Source organism: Lactuca serriola, chromosome 2 (assembly GCF_051521515.1).
Source record: "Lactuca serriola cultivar US96UC23 chromosome 2, Lser_US96UC23_V15, whole genome shotgun sequence".
In the NCBI taxonomy this organism is placed as follows: Eukaryota; Viridiplantae; Streptophyta; class Magnoliopsida; order Asterales; family Asteraceae; genus Lactuca; species Lactuca serriola.
The window spans coordinates 18,770,980-18,783,883 of NC_136409.1; the positions used below are offsets into that span (position 1 = coordinate 18,770,980).

The 12,904-nt window shown below is 39.4% G+C and overlaps 2 protein-coding genes across 2 annotated transcripts; both read right to left on the reverse strand.

The window, feature by feature from the left end:
• Nucleotides 1-221: 221 nt before the first annotated feature.
• Nucleotides 222-848, reverse strand: LOC145089043 (uncharacterized). The gene is made up of 2 exons (XM_079027543.1): nt 688-848; nt 222-606 (listed from the first exon to the last, which is right to left on the reverse strand). Exons 1-2 carry the CDS (start codon nt 846-848, stop codon nt 222-224), a joined length of 546 nt encoding a protein of 181 aa, XP_078883669.1.
• A 278-nt stretch (nt 849-1,126) lies between these two features.
• Nucleotides 1,127-5,920, reverse strand: LOC145086029 (mechanosensitive ion channel protein 8-like). The gene is made up of 5 exons (XM_079023736.1): nt 4,218-5,920; nt 3,199-3,322; nt 2,813-3,106; nt 1,991-2,193; nt 1,127-1,762 (listed from the first exon to the last, which is right to left on the reverse strand). Exons 1-5 carry the CDS (start codon nt 5,840-5,842, stop codon nt 1,474-1,476), a joined length of 2,535 nt encoding a protein of 844 aa, XP_078879862.1. The 5' UTR covers nt 5,843-5,920; the 3' UTR covers nt 1,127-1,473.
• Nucleotides 5,921-12,904: the final 6,984 nt, after the last annotated feature.

Here is a 12,904-nt window from a genome sequence, read left to right on the forward strand (position 1 = left end):
TAGTCGAGTCCTAGAGAAAACACAAAATACGCGAATAATAGGCATACCAGGAATCAGGTGTTACATGATTGTTGGTGTAATGTTGTTCTCCTCATCTTTCGAGAAGTGCTTGAGCTACTTCTGGTATTATTTGGTTGTCAGTCCAGGTATTGGACTAGGCTCCGTATTCACGTAAGAAGCCCTTGCCTTGCTCTTTCTTGTTTTCCTTTGCTTGGCCACCATTAGTGATACCCGATTTTCTTGAAACAACCATTTTTTATGTGACATTTTCTCCTATAGAAACTGCGTTGATCAGGTTCCTCATGGCCTGCATGTTTACCATCCCTTTGTGTTGGTTTCTTATTAGTTTCCTTGTGATCGACAACCATACGATTTGGGATGAAGGTCTGGAAGACTGCAACTTCAGTTGTTGATCTTTTAACAGTAGAGATGGCTCTCTGTTGTTCATCTTCAGTAACGAGGTGGTATGTAACTTTTAAACTGGGTGTTGGTTTCATGGAAAGGATTTGGGCTTTGATGGTGGAGTATTCGATGTCCAAACCCATGAGGAATTCATATAACCTTTCCTTGTCTTTGGCTTCATTTAATCTTCTCCCAATTGCACCCCTGCAGTTGGTACATGTGCAATGAGGTATGGGTGATGTTCATTGAAAGCCATTCCGATAGCATGCAATTTGGTGTAGTAACCGGACACAATGCTCCATCATGTTGTGTTGTTGTGAGGATTGTTTTAGCTCATATGCCCAGGGTGCACTTTCCTTTCTGAACCTTTCTTCAAGATCATTCCAGATGTCCCTAGTTGTGTTGGCATACGCAAACTTGACGTTCGATCTAATATCCTTCTCCATTGTAGTGGTTAGCTAACCCTTTATCATAGCATCAAAACATCCACATCATGTGGTTTTATGATTTTTCTTTCTATTTTTTGTTCGTTCCATCGATAAAGCCGATCTTGTTCTTTGCGAACAAAAAAAATTTCATCTCTTGTGATCAATCGTTGTAGTTTCCATTTGTCAAGACGTCATTCACATCCATCTGTTTATGATTCTGGCTTGTCTCGTGCCATCTCCGGCAAGTTTCTATCGCAGGTTTACAATACCATAAAGAATTTGATGTTCTGTAAACTTGTAATCTTTCATTTAATACGTGAAGTTAAATACAGGGTAAATCACAAATAAACTAGGAACTAAAACAAATATAAGGACCTAGATAAACGAGATAAACATCAACTTAAATATCAATCTAATCTGATATAAGATAATGACTATCTACTAAGATAAGTATTTCCTTTAATATTTACATACAAATTCTGTGAATGGCGTCGAAGAAACTTTTATGGAATTTGTATATGCATAAAGTATCGTACAATCTAACCATAAGATCAAAGTGGAGAATGCAACCCAACATATACCTAATCACCTAATGAGAATGCGTTCTTCAGGAAACAGAGCCAGTATCTCACATATGCTATGATCAGTTTGCAGAATTAGTCCATGTAGACGGAAGCCGATTTGAGGTCACGTTCGGCATGTTACGAACATTAACGTCAACAGGCAGCATGCGGTATTCAATATCAAGGTCTCGGAAGACTTTAATCATTTCCTCAACTAAAAGAGCTCTTCGTTGCCATCTTTCACCCATGTCTTGGAAGTTTATACGATGTGAAAGCCATATCGATATCTTCAACCGATTCATGTCCTCTACATCTCTCAAGACAATCATAGGTGCAGGGTACCAATGGTCACTTTTCTTCTCAATATAGCTGCAATCACATCAAACCGTTATTCAAGATTTCAATCTATCTAAATAGACAATCATTTGTTATTCAGCATCACTTCTAAACTAAAAGGAAAAATGGCCAGTTACTCACATTCAAATAGTTTATGTAGTCCAAAAAAGAAACTATCATTATGTATTGTGGGCATTTACTCTATATAGACATCGTTTATTCATTAACCATTTCAGAAAAAAGATTAGTATGGAGGTATACCTTGTGATTCTCTCTTTCATTAGAGAAATCTTTTCAACAGGGGTTGATACATGTACACAAAATTCCACAGCATCTCCCATATCAGGACTACGGTAGTAATTGGCAATAAATTTTGTGGCCAAGACACTGTTCGGATATATGATTTTGAGGTTATCGTATCTCAAGAAAACCGTTGTCAATATATTCATTTCCTCGACTACCATCTGCAATCCATAAGGTTAAAAATTACAACCATAACAGAAACGAAATCTATAATGGCAATGTGAAAATTTATGGGTTAAATGCCAAAAAGATTTTTGCAGTATAACATCCTACTTTCATTTCTTCTTATTACATTATTGTACTTGAAACATCTATAACCGATTAAAGAAATGATATTAAGATATAAAGTACATAATTTCATGATTATAATTAGATATTTTTCAACATAAAACGTCCTTAATAGAAAAACAATGGAAGTTAAATGAAAGTAAGATCCTATACATACAGTGATAAATGAAAGTATGCCATTATCCCTTGTATTTAGCTCAATAACGTACTTTTGTTTATTATAGCATCCTACTTTAATTTATTCCTGTTACAAAGTTGTCATTTGAAAATCTATCCAATTTTAGATATGTTCTTAATACACAAACCGATTCTCACTGCTATATTTGGATAGATTTTTCAAAATATGACATCCTAAAAATATATAATTGAAAGTACAATGCTATAAAAATTGATTTGACTTTCTTAAATACAAAATTGTAATAGGGAGAAATGAAAGGAGAATACTACAAATAGATAAATAAATGGAAGCATGTTGTTATTTCTTATGTTTACCTGAACGCCATCGATTTCACAACGATCACCAACATCAAACGGATGCATTACAAACAAGAAAATAATGGCTTCGAATGTCGTCTTGCATGTGTTACCAAACACAAACACAACCAAAAGCAGTTGTGAACTTAGGAATATAAGAAAATGTGTAGTCGCAACTTTAAGTATAAGAAGCCAGATCACAATTATTATGAGGCCGACAGCCATATTCAACATTTGATGGAGTTTATTTACAGCCGTCTTTGTGTCATTGAGAGACAATGCAAGAGCTCTTCGTTCTCGGAATACATTAACCTAAAAAAAACGAGGTTTTAAGAATTCGATTAAGCTAAATCATTGTTGAGTATGAAAAAAAAATAGATAAAAAAGAAGAAAAATGGACGTACCACCCAGTTCTTTAGAATTGCCTTACTAATTCCCTTGGTTTCACTTTCGCAATCAAAGAGTCGGATTGCCTTCAAGGCTTCATCGCCTCTTAGAAAACGCATTAAATCCACCAGATAAATACGTCTGTGGAAGCAAAGAACAAGTTATAGTGAAAAGATAATCCCTAAACTAACAATTACGTAATGATTAAGTGCAAGAAGTAGCAATTTACTTTCTTTGATTTGTTTATTATAACATCTTACTTTCATTTCTTCTTATTACATGAATTGTACCCAATTATAGCAATGTCATACAAATAAAACGCTATTTTCACTACTATTATTGGACAGAAATTTCAAAATTTAATGTCCTAATAAGAAAAAAAAAAGTTGAAAGTATAATGCTACGATTGGGTAAATTTTACAAAATACAATGGTTGGAAATTATTTAGAAGTACAATGTTGTAACATAAGTGAAAGTAGGATATTATAATACATGAATAAACAAAACTATGTTGCTAATTTTTGTATTTATGGTAACGCAAAAGGATTTTAAATCACAGCTGAGCCCTAGGTGCAACAATCCTTAAGGTCATCCGTTCGTCTAGGTTGCGTTTATTATACGGGATGAGAGGACAAACTTTTCAGGGCTATTATTTATGATGTAAGACAATGACATTCACGTCTTTTGCACTAATGAAAGATCGAAAGTGAGTCCATGTCCTACCTTTTTGGTTGGAAAAAAATTTGCATTTTTTTCCTATTCACATCATTCTCGGTGTCAGTCAGTCTCAATCCAATGCATGTTAAATATAATTCGACTTGTTATCTCCTGACATGTGCAACAGTGGGACCTTAAAGAACAATGGTCAGTTTATCTCCCCTAATATGTAATACCTATGGATTGACAAATCCCTGATTTATGTTATGTTCTAAACAAATTAAAACACCAACTACAAATCCACTACGTTGACATTATTTGCGACAAATTTGAACATGCAATTGGTAATCACAACGTGAAAATAGAATATAAAACTTACTTGGAGCCTCTGTTAGCGACATTACAAAATATTTTCTTGGCTGCAACCTTAGCTTGCTTTTCATTTGTGATCTGCACCATAGACTCATCCTCATCACATGTCGAGCGCAGATGCTCATCTAAAGTAGACAAAACTCCTGTTCTAACAATATTCATCAATCTTTTCATATTCCAAGCCGATATATTCTTTTGATTTAGCCTATGCAAGTGATCAATCGTGATCCCCTCATCAATCTTCTTAGGCGTATTGGCTCCAGAAAATAGGCCACTTCTGCCAGCCATGGGAGTACTCGTTCTTGAAAGTCCAATCGACCTTCCACTTTTCTTGAATATATTCGCCTTAAGATCGGGTGGCAAAGTGGCACCCGCGTTCTGAAGCTTTTGAACCTCCGCTATTATCCGATCTTCCTCTTCCCTTTCGTGTTCAATCTCAATCAATGGTGGACCCGAAAGGGTTTCGATTACATACTGATTAAATAGAGATTCTTGAATTCGATCAAAAAACGTGCTCACATGGAAAGAGGACGCAAGAACTTTGACTAGCAACGTTTTCAACAGCCAAACAATCGTACCCACCAAGAGACATACCCAAATCTTTGTCACGTAAGGCAAAACGTTTCCCTTCATCATGTGTTCGACTTTTTGGTCGAATATAGATTCCCAAGCAATCAAAACTAACCCTAACCAAATGCAATTTTGAACAGCTTTTCGCAAACCGTATACAAAATACAAAACCCTTTTCCGCAGTAAGAAATTTCGTTCTATCAAGATTACAAGAATCCTAATCACCCACCCAGAAACTAATCTTCCACATATCAAAACCGATATCATAACCTCCCATTTCCATAATACAAGATCATAGAGTTTCTGATGCTTTAAATAAGGAATGGTGAGTGTACAAACTAAAACACCAAGAATCAGGATTAAACTAAACAATTGGAGTAAAGTCCATTTGCTATACCTCAATTGCCTATACCCATCTGGCAGATCATCGTCCAAAAATGGATCCTCTTCATCGATTTCACTACCAACTTTCCCTAGTTTTGATGGTGTACTGGACCTCTGATCTATCTCCGGTGGATCGATTAACCTAGAATTTGTTCTAGTCCGCATCAAGTTCGATTTTCTCTTGAATGAAGCGTTCCCGGAGCAAAGCACCACTTCCTCTCCACCAGTAACACCGCCACCAGCACTACTACGACCACTACCATTGGATCGCAGCCGCGCTGGTTGTGGCTCAATCACCTCTTCATGAAACGAGACTCTAACTTCCTTTGGCGTAAGTATGCCGTAGTTATTTGGACTCTCGGCTATCCTCGATAAGACTCCAGATTCTTGCGGCGACGTCATAGCAGATGGTAAGAAAACCAAATCATCAACGTCTTTCGAGAAATCGTAACTTGAATCTCTCCAAACTGTGTTGGGGTATTGCTGGTCTATAACAGAGCTGAAACTGTACGACGCCAGCTGTGCTTCTTTAGTGAAAGGAAGATTGGTGTTTGTACCCTTTCCGATGTCTTTCCGGTGTTCGCCGGAATCCGGAAGCAACGCAGATGGAAACATGGTGGTACCAGCAATGGTGTGATCGTTTTGGTGAACTGGGATTTTCTTTTCTTCAGGGTCCATCTGTAGTTCGTATTCTGATGATTTGTCGAGAGATTTTGTGTATTTGTAGATGAAATGTAAAGGGGTTTGGAGAATTTAAATAAGAAGTTTAAGACAGACACTGTGCACCAAAGCAGATGATGAATCATCAAAACAGAAGCAGCTACTGATTTTCAAAAAGATCAACGCGGTTTTTTTTCTTTTACGAGGGAAAACCGGAGAAAACCCTTCAACTTTATGTCAGTTTGCACTTTTAACACCCAGCAAAACATGGTTCAGATAGACCCTCGAGTTTTATTTTCTATTGAAAATCCTAGGGAAGAGCATAGGTGGGTTTGGAACGGTTTTTGGTTAAAACCGAACCAAATCGTAGAAAGTCGGTTTTTTGGTTTTTAAACTCATATGGGTTTGGTTTTTCGGTTTTCCGGATTGGGTTTAAGGGTTTTCAGTTTTAAAAAGGTGGGTTTAATGAGCTCCTTTTTTTTGATTTTCGGTTTCAAAGTATTGAAAGTACGATGCGATAAATGGTATTGTATCTATTTTAAACATACTAAATTAAAGAGTACAGATTCTAGTATGAAGAACGTGTAAGAAAAGAGAACAAGAATTCTCGCCGACAAGTCAGTGCCGAACAACAATGTCAACTATGAAGAACGAAAAAGAAAAGAGAACAAGAATTTACTTTACGTGTCGTTTGGTTCGCTGGATCCACCGGAATTAGAAGGAACTGGAGTCTAACTCCATCACTTTCCTTTTGTTTGGTTCAAGCTTTCAAAATGAATTGGATTCCTAAATGAGTCAATTTTTCCTTCCAATGAGGGAAAATAAATTATATCCAAAAACTTAAGGAATTAAAGTTCCTTTCAAGAGAGAATGTTGAATGTTACCATATTACCCATTTTACTTTTAGCACTACATATGAAACCCCTTTATCACCATCACCACCATCTCCACCACCACCCACCACCGCTACACACCACCACCACCTCCACCGCCACCCACCATCATCACCATCAGTACCTCTGCTACCACCACCCTCTACCCACTAGCACCGTCACCTCCACCAACATCGACCACTGCCACCGCTACCCACCACTGCTATCACCACCTCCGTCACAACCACCACCACCATACATCATTGTCGTTACTACTCGATACACATCGCCTCTACCACCACCTACCACTGCCATAACCACTCACCACCACCACCGTCACCACCTATACCACCATACGACCTTCCACCTCCTCCACCGAGACAATACCCATCACCGCCATTACCTCTGCCACCATTACCAACACCTTCGCTGCCACCACTACTAACATCTTCGCCACCACCTACATCATCACCACTGTTACTACCACCAATGTCACCTCGACCATTACACCACCCACAACCTCTGCCACTACTCATGACCACCACCATCACCATCACAGTCACAATTACTACCGCCACCACTGTCATCACCTCCGCTACTACCATGATCACCTCTGTCGCCATCATCACCACTATTGGCACCATCAACACCACTGTCACCATCACCATCATTTACTAATTTTATAATTTATAGAATATATTTTTACATAGACATTATAAAACAAAGTAAAAATATGCAAAAAAAAGGGAAATTTTATCATTTTATATTATTTTGGTTCCATTTTCGACCAACCAAACATAATATGGAATTTGATTCAAATTTCATTCCTGTCAACCAAACAGAATATGGAATTTGATTGCAATTACTGACAGATTCTAATTCCTTCAAAAACATTTTGCGAACCAAACGTCACCTTAGGGATTTAACTCAAAGGCATATTAGTCTAATTAGATAATAGATGTCGTCATATTGAGTACTGATATTGATTATTGGGTCATTAACATTCAATAACTCATTACATATTTTATTTTTATTATATATTTTAAAAATTCAATATGTAATATATGTATAATAAATATTAATAATATTTAAAACATAATATATATATATATATATATATATATATATATATATATATATATATATGGGTCGGTTCAGTTTTTATTAGTATTTAGTTAATAGTATAATAAAGTTAGTTAAAACACAGTTCCTTGAGTTTGACACTCGTTCTTACCATAGCTATATAATTGCACGATTAGGTACACTGTCTAGTGTGTTTAATAGTCTAGTGAAGGAAATAACTTTTATAAATTTAAAAGTTGAATAAAAATATAAACACATTAAATACACATCAATTACAAGCTGGTATCAGAGCCTTGGTTTGAGGGATTCATGCACACTTCATAGTATGTATGGACTCAAACTAAGGAATAATAAAAAGTTTATAAAAGAAAATGATTTTTCTAAAAAGGTTTTTATACAGAAAAGGGTGCGATGGATACATCAGTCAAGCTCAAGTATGTTCCCAAAATACTCATACATGTATGGTATGTTTTAGTATGTTTTTATATGAATTGCATCCTAGTACAGGGCTAATTATTTGTTTAGGGTACATAATAGTATGCTTGATAGGAGAAATTTATTTCTATTCTTGTTATGAGATTAGGTGCCTTAGGTTTTGTGTTGATACTGGAAATTATTTGATGAATGTGTTGGATTAGGTGTCTAAGCCCATAACTATAATTGGTATATACTTAAACTGATAGTAACACATTCCTTTTGGGTTGCCCTCAAAACTAGCAACTGGACTGGATGACTTTTGGAGAGAGGTTGAATTTATTATTTGATTAATAAATTAAGATAATTGATTTATTAAAGTATTATGAAAATAATATATTAATTAGAAATTATATTATTTAATTAATAGTTAATCAGAAATTAATTTGAATTAATTAAAAGTGCAGGGGTTGTTTGGCAATTTATTGATAGTTGAGGAAATGGGCTCTAGAACCTCCCTAGAAGAGGATGGAAAAAAAAAAATCTAGGAAGGCCCTAGAATTTTCGTCCAATGGCTCTTGGATGGGATTTCATGGGATGCTTGGTCCCTAAGTTAAAAGAATTAGGGTTTCCTCTTAAAACCTTAGCTTTGGCTCTAAACTACCTCACCTATTTAACGGGTCTTACCCCTTCTTATTTTTGGCCACATAATTCCTTAGAGGAATAGTTTGGATTCTTAGCTCTCCTTCTCATCTCTCCTCTCACATTCTCTTGCTTAGTTTAGGTGTGAACCATTAGAGGAGTGACACTTGTGACGCTTGCTCTCAAGGTTTCAAGAAGACTAGGATTTCATTTTTATTGTTATATAACAATCAAAGGTATGTTTTTCTAACCCTATATCTAAATTTTGAAAATAACATAGGTTTCCGAGGGTTTCCCAATTGATGTTTAAATTTTGCATGTTTAATTAGAGAAAACATATATCGGTAAAATTAGGGTTGAATGCACACATAGGTTTTTTTTTCTTTGTTATGCTCCAAACCCTTCAGTGGTATCAGAGACTTGGCTTGTTTTCTATTGAATTTGATTGCAATTGTTTGAATTTGATCAATTAAGGTTTATGGCAATGAAATCCTAATGGACTAGGGTTTTCGAAATTAGAGTTGCTTAGGCCCTAAGTTTCAAAAATTTGGAAAGGGTTTTAACCCTTTCCCTTGATGGACGCATCGCAGTATATTACAAAGTCATCCATGACCTCTGGCAGGGCTAAGATTGGTGCCTCGCACAATCTTTGCCTCAACGTCTCAAATGCGGCTTGCTGCTCAGGCCCCCAACAAAAGACCACGACTTTCCTCCTTAATCGGGTCAGGGGCACAACTATCTTGGAGAAGTCCTGAATGAACCTCCGATAGTAGCCAGCCAGTCCCAGGAAGCTCCGAATCTCAGATGGAGACCTCGAAACCTCCCACCTCATCACGGCCTCTACCTTGGCCGAGTCAACCGAAATCCCGCCTTCGTTGACAAGGTGCCCAAGAAACCGCACCTCGCGCAACCAGAACTTGCACTTGGAGAACTTATCATACAAGCTCTCCCTCCTCAATGTACCCAGAACCTCCCGCAAGTGCTCCTCATGTTGCTCTTGCATCTTGGAATAAACCAAGATGTCATCAATGAAAACTATCACAGACTTATCCAACATCGGTCTGCACACGCGGTTCATGAGATCCATGAACACAGGAGGAGCATTGGTGAGCCCGAAAGGCATCACCACGAACTCATAGTGGCCATAGCGCGTCCGGAACGCAATCTTCTATACATCCTCCTCTCTGACCCTCATCTGATGATATCCTGAACGTAGATCAATCTTGGGGAACCAAGATGCTCCCTGTAGCTTGTCAAAGTGGTCATCAATCCTCGGTAGTGGGTAACGGTTCTTCACTGTTACCTTAGTTAACTCCCGATAGTCTATACACATCCGATGCAACCCTTTCTTCTTCTTCACAAACAGAATCGGGGCTTCCCAGGGTGAACTGCTCGGTCTAATGAATCACTTATCTAACAGCTCCTGTAGCTATGTAGACAACTCCTGCATCTCAGGAGGAACCAACCGATATGGTGCCTTGGCTATCGGAGCCGCACCAGGGACTAGGTCGATCCTGAACTCTACCTGCCTCTCCGGAGGTATCCCAGAAAACTCCTCGGGGAATACATCCAAAAACTCTCGTACCACGGGCACATCGCCCATCATCGCCCTTACCGCCTCCCGGGTATCCATAACGTAGGCGACAAATCTGCAACCTTGCTGAAGATAGCGCCTAGCTCTCGCTGCTGAACATAAAACGGGTCCTCGTTGTGGCCTCTCGCCCTGAATCACCAGCTCTCCCCGACTTGGGGTCCTGATCCGCACCAACTGCTGCATGCAGTCAATCACTGCCTCATTGGGCTTAGCCAATCCATGCCAATAATAGCCTTGTTCCCCCAAAAAGGTATGGGAACCAGATCTACCTGATAACGCTCCTCGAATAACTTCAAAACACAATCTCGGTAGACCTCTGATGCTCGCACTGACCGGTCGTCTGCAATCTTAACCTCTAGAGGGCAATCCAACATGCCCGAAGTCTCAAGAAACTTCTTGCTAAGCGCAAGAGAGACAAATGATTGGGTAGCACCCAAATCAAACAATACCTGAACTGGGATACCATTCACATGGAATGATCATAAACAAAGCACATATATAACATATCAAAATCACAGCGTTATAACAAAAAAGCATAAGAAAGAAATCGTACCCGTCACCACATCGGGTGCAGTGCATGCCTCCTCGACTGTTAAATGAAATGCTCGGCTTCGCACCACTGGAGCCTCTACCTTGACCTTCCGGCCATCCGCAACCCGTGCTGACGCTGGGGTCATCGCCACCGCTGGCGCTATTGTTGCCGTCAATCTAAGGCAGTTGGCCTTCTTATGGCCCCTCTTACTGCAATGGAAGCAAATCAGGTCTGACATCTGCACTGTAGGGGTGAGGGCAGTACAATCCCTGCCAAAGTGCCCCGTCTTGCCACACTTGTAGCAGCCCGATGATCCCGCTCGACAAGCTCCCTTCGACCTAACGTCGGATCCCTTGGGTTTCTTCCCCGAAACCCCTGTCACCTGCTCAGTCTCTGCTTTCCTCTTCCTGACGTTCTGCAAATCGAGCTCCTTCTCCCTCGCCCTGGCAATCATGGACTCTAGGGTCAGGCAGGCTGAATAGCTGACATGCTCTCGAATATCAGCCGTCAACATATCATGGTAGCGAGTCTTCCACATCTCCTAATCCCCTGCATACTGGGGTACCAACATGGCCCTCTCCCTAAACTTGGCGGTGATCTCCGCCACTGTCTCAATTGTCTGCCTCATATCCAAAAACTCCCTGGCCAGCTGCTGAAGCTCTATAGCCAGCGCAAACTCAGCCCTGAATCTGGTCACGAAATCTGACCACGTCATAGCCTCGACGGCTGGGGCTCCCAACAAGTCACCAATAGACTCCCACCAGTCTCTAGCTCTGTCCCTTAGACATCCCGCAACAAAGCGGACCTTCGACCCCTCCGGGAAAAAGCTCGTCAATTACGCAGACTCAATGTCTGCGATCCATCTCCTGGCAGCAATGGGAATCTTGATCTTTGGAAGATTATGACTAATTCATTGATCACAAGTTTTATGTGACTCAAAGTGAAGGACTCATGAATCTAGTCCATTGATATGGACGATTCAAATCCGCCACAAAGGATGAAAATTACTCTTCGTCATGATTTGCTGATGATTCAGTAAATGTGATTGTGTTTATAAGATTAAGCATAATTCTAACATTTTGAAAAGGGTTTTCAAAGAGTGGCAGAGCGAATAAGAAGAACATGTTAGGCAGAAGGATAAAGGTTTCTGCAATCTGAAAGGAAAAGGAGAGTACTTTAGTATCGTGTTTTATTGTAACACCCCATTAATTAAATAAATAAATGAATAAATTGATGAGTGTATAATAGCCCTAAAAATAACAATTTATATAGCAAGGTGTTGTTCCTAAGGGTTAATTGTTACAATTTTAGATGTTGGGGGTTAAAAGTGTAAGTTCCGGAGTGGTTTGTAAATATTTATGAAGGCAGGGGTTGTTTGGTGAATTATTGGGGCTTAATTTGAATAGATTTTGGAAAGCAAGGACTAAATGGTAAATTCTGGATTTAATTGTAAATATTTATGAGGGCAAGGGTTATTAGGTAACTTTTGGACTTAGTTTGAAGAAGATATGGTAAGGAGGGGGTAGATGTGACAAAATCGTATGGAAGTTTGGAAGGGAGCGGGGGTGTCTTATTTCCCTCCCATATGCGCGACTAACCAAAACCCTAAGCATCGATTGCAGCTGCCACTTAGAACTCCCCAGCCGCCGTCTCTCTTGCTCGCATCTCCGATCAGATGAGGCCGCCACTCGCTGCCATGCCATTGACGCGTCGCCTCACGAACCGCTTGCAATAACATTGCAAGCCACCGAGGATTTCACCAATGATGAAGATGGATCTGTGTCATCGGTTGTGCAAGCCGTGAGCCGCCGGAACTGAGCGGTAAGTCCTCCTGTCACCCCTCCTTGCTCCCCCTCTCGTTCTTTTGTGGGTGTGATGCTGGATTCATCACTGTCACCTAAGAGGTGGCTGATTGTGCCATTTTTGCATTTTCTGGCGATGCC

Bases quoted from the DNA above. Each gene is read 5' to 3' on its own strand.
- LOC145086029 (XM_079023736.1), bottom strand. From the start codon at position 5,842: ATGGACCCTGAAGAAAAGAAAATCCCAGTTCACCAAAACGATCACACC. The intron at 3,323-4,217 runs GTAAGTTTTATA...TTGCTTCCACAG, and splicing joins GTCGCTAACAGAGGCTCCAA to ACGTATTTATCTGGTGGATT. The intron at 2,194-2,812 runs GTAAACATAAGA...TATGGATTGCAG, and splicing joins GTGAAATCGATGGCGTTCAG to ATGGTAGTCGAGGAAATGAA.
- LOC145089043 (XM_079027543.1), bottom strand. From the start codon at position 848: ATGGAGAAGGATATTAGATCGAACGTCAAGTTTGCGTATGCCAACACA. The intron at 607-687 runs GTTACTACACCA...TACCAACTGCAG, and splicing joins ATGATGGAGCATTGTGTCCG to GGGTGCAATTGGGAGAAGAT.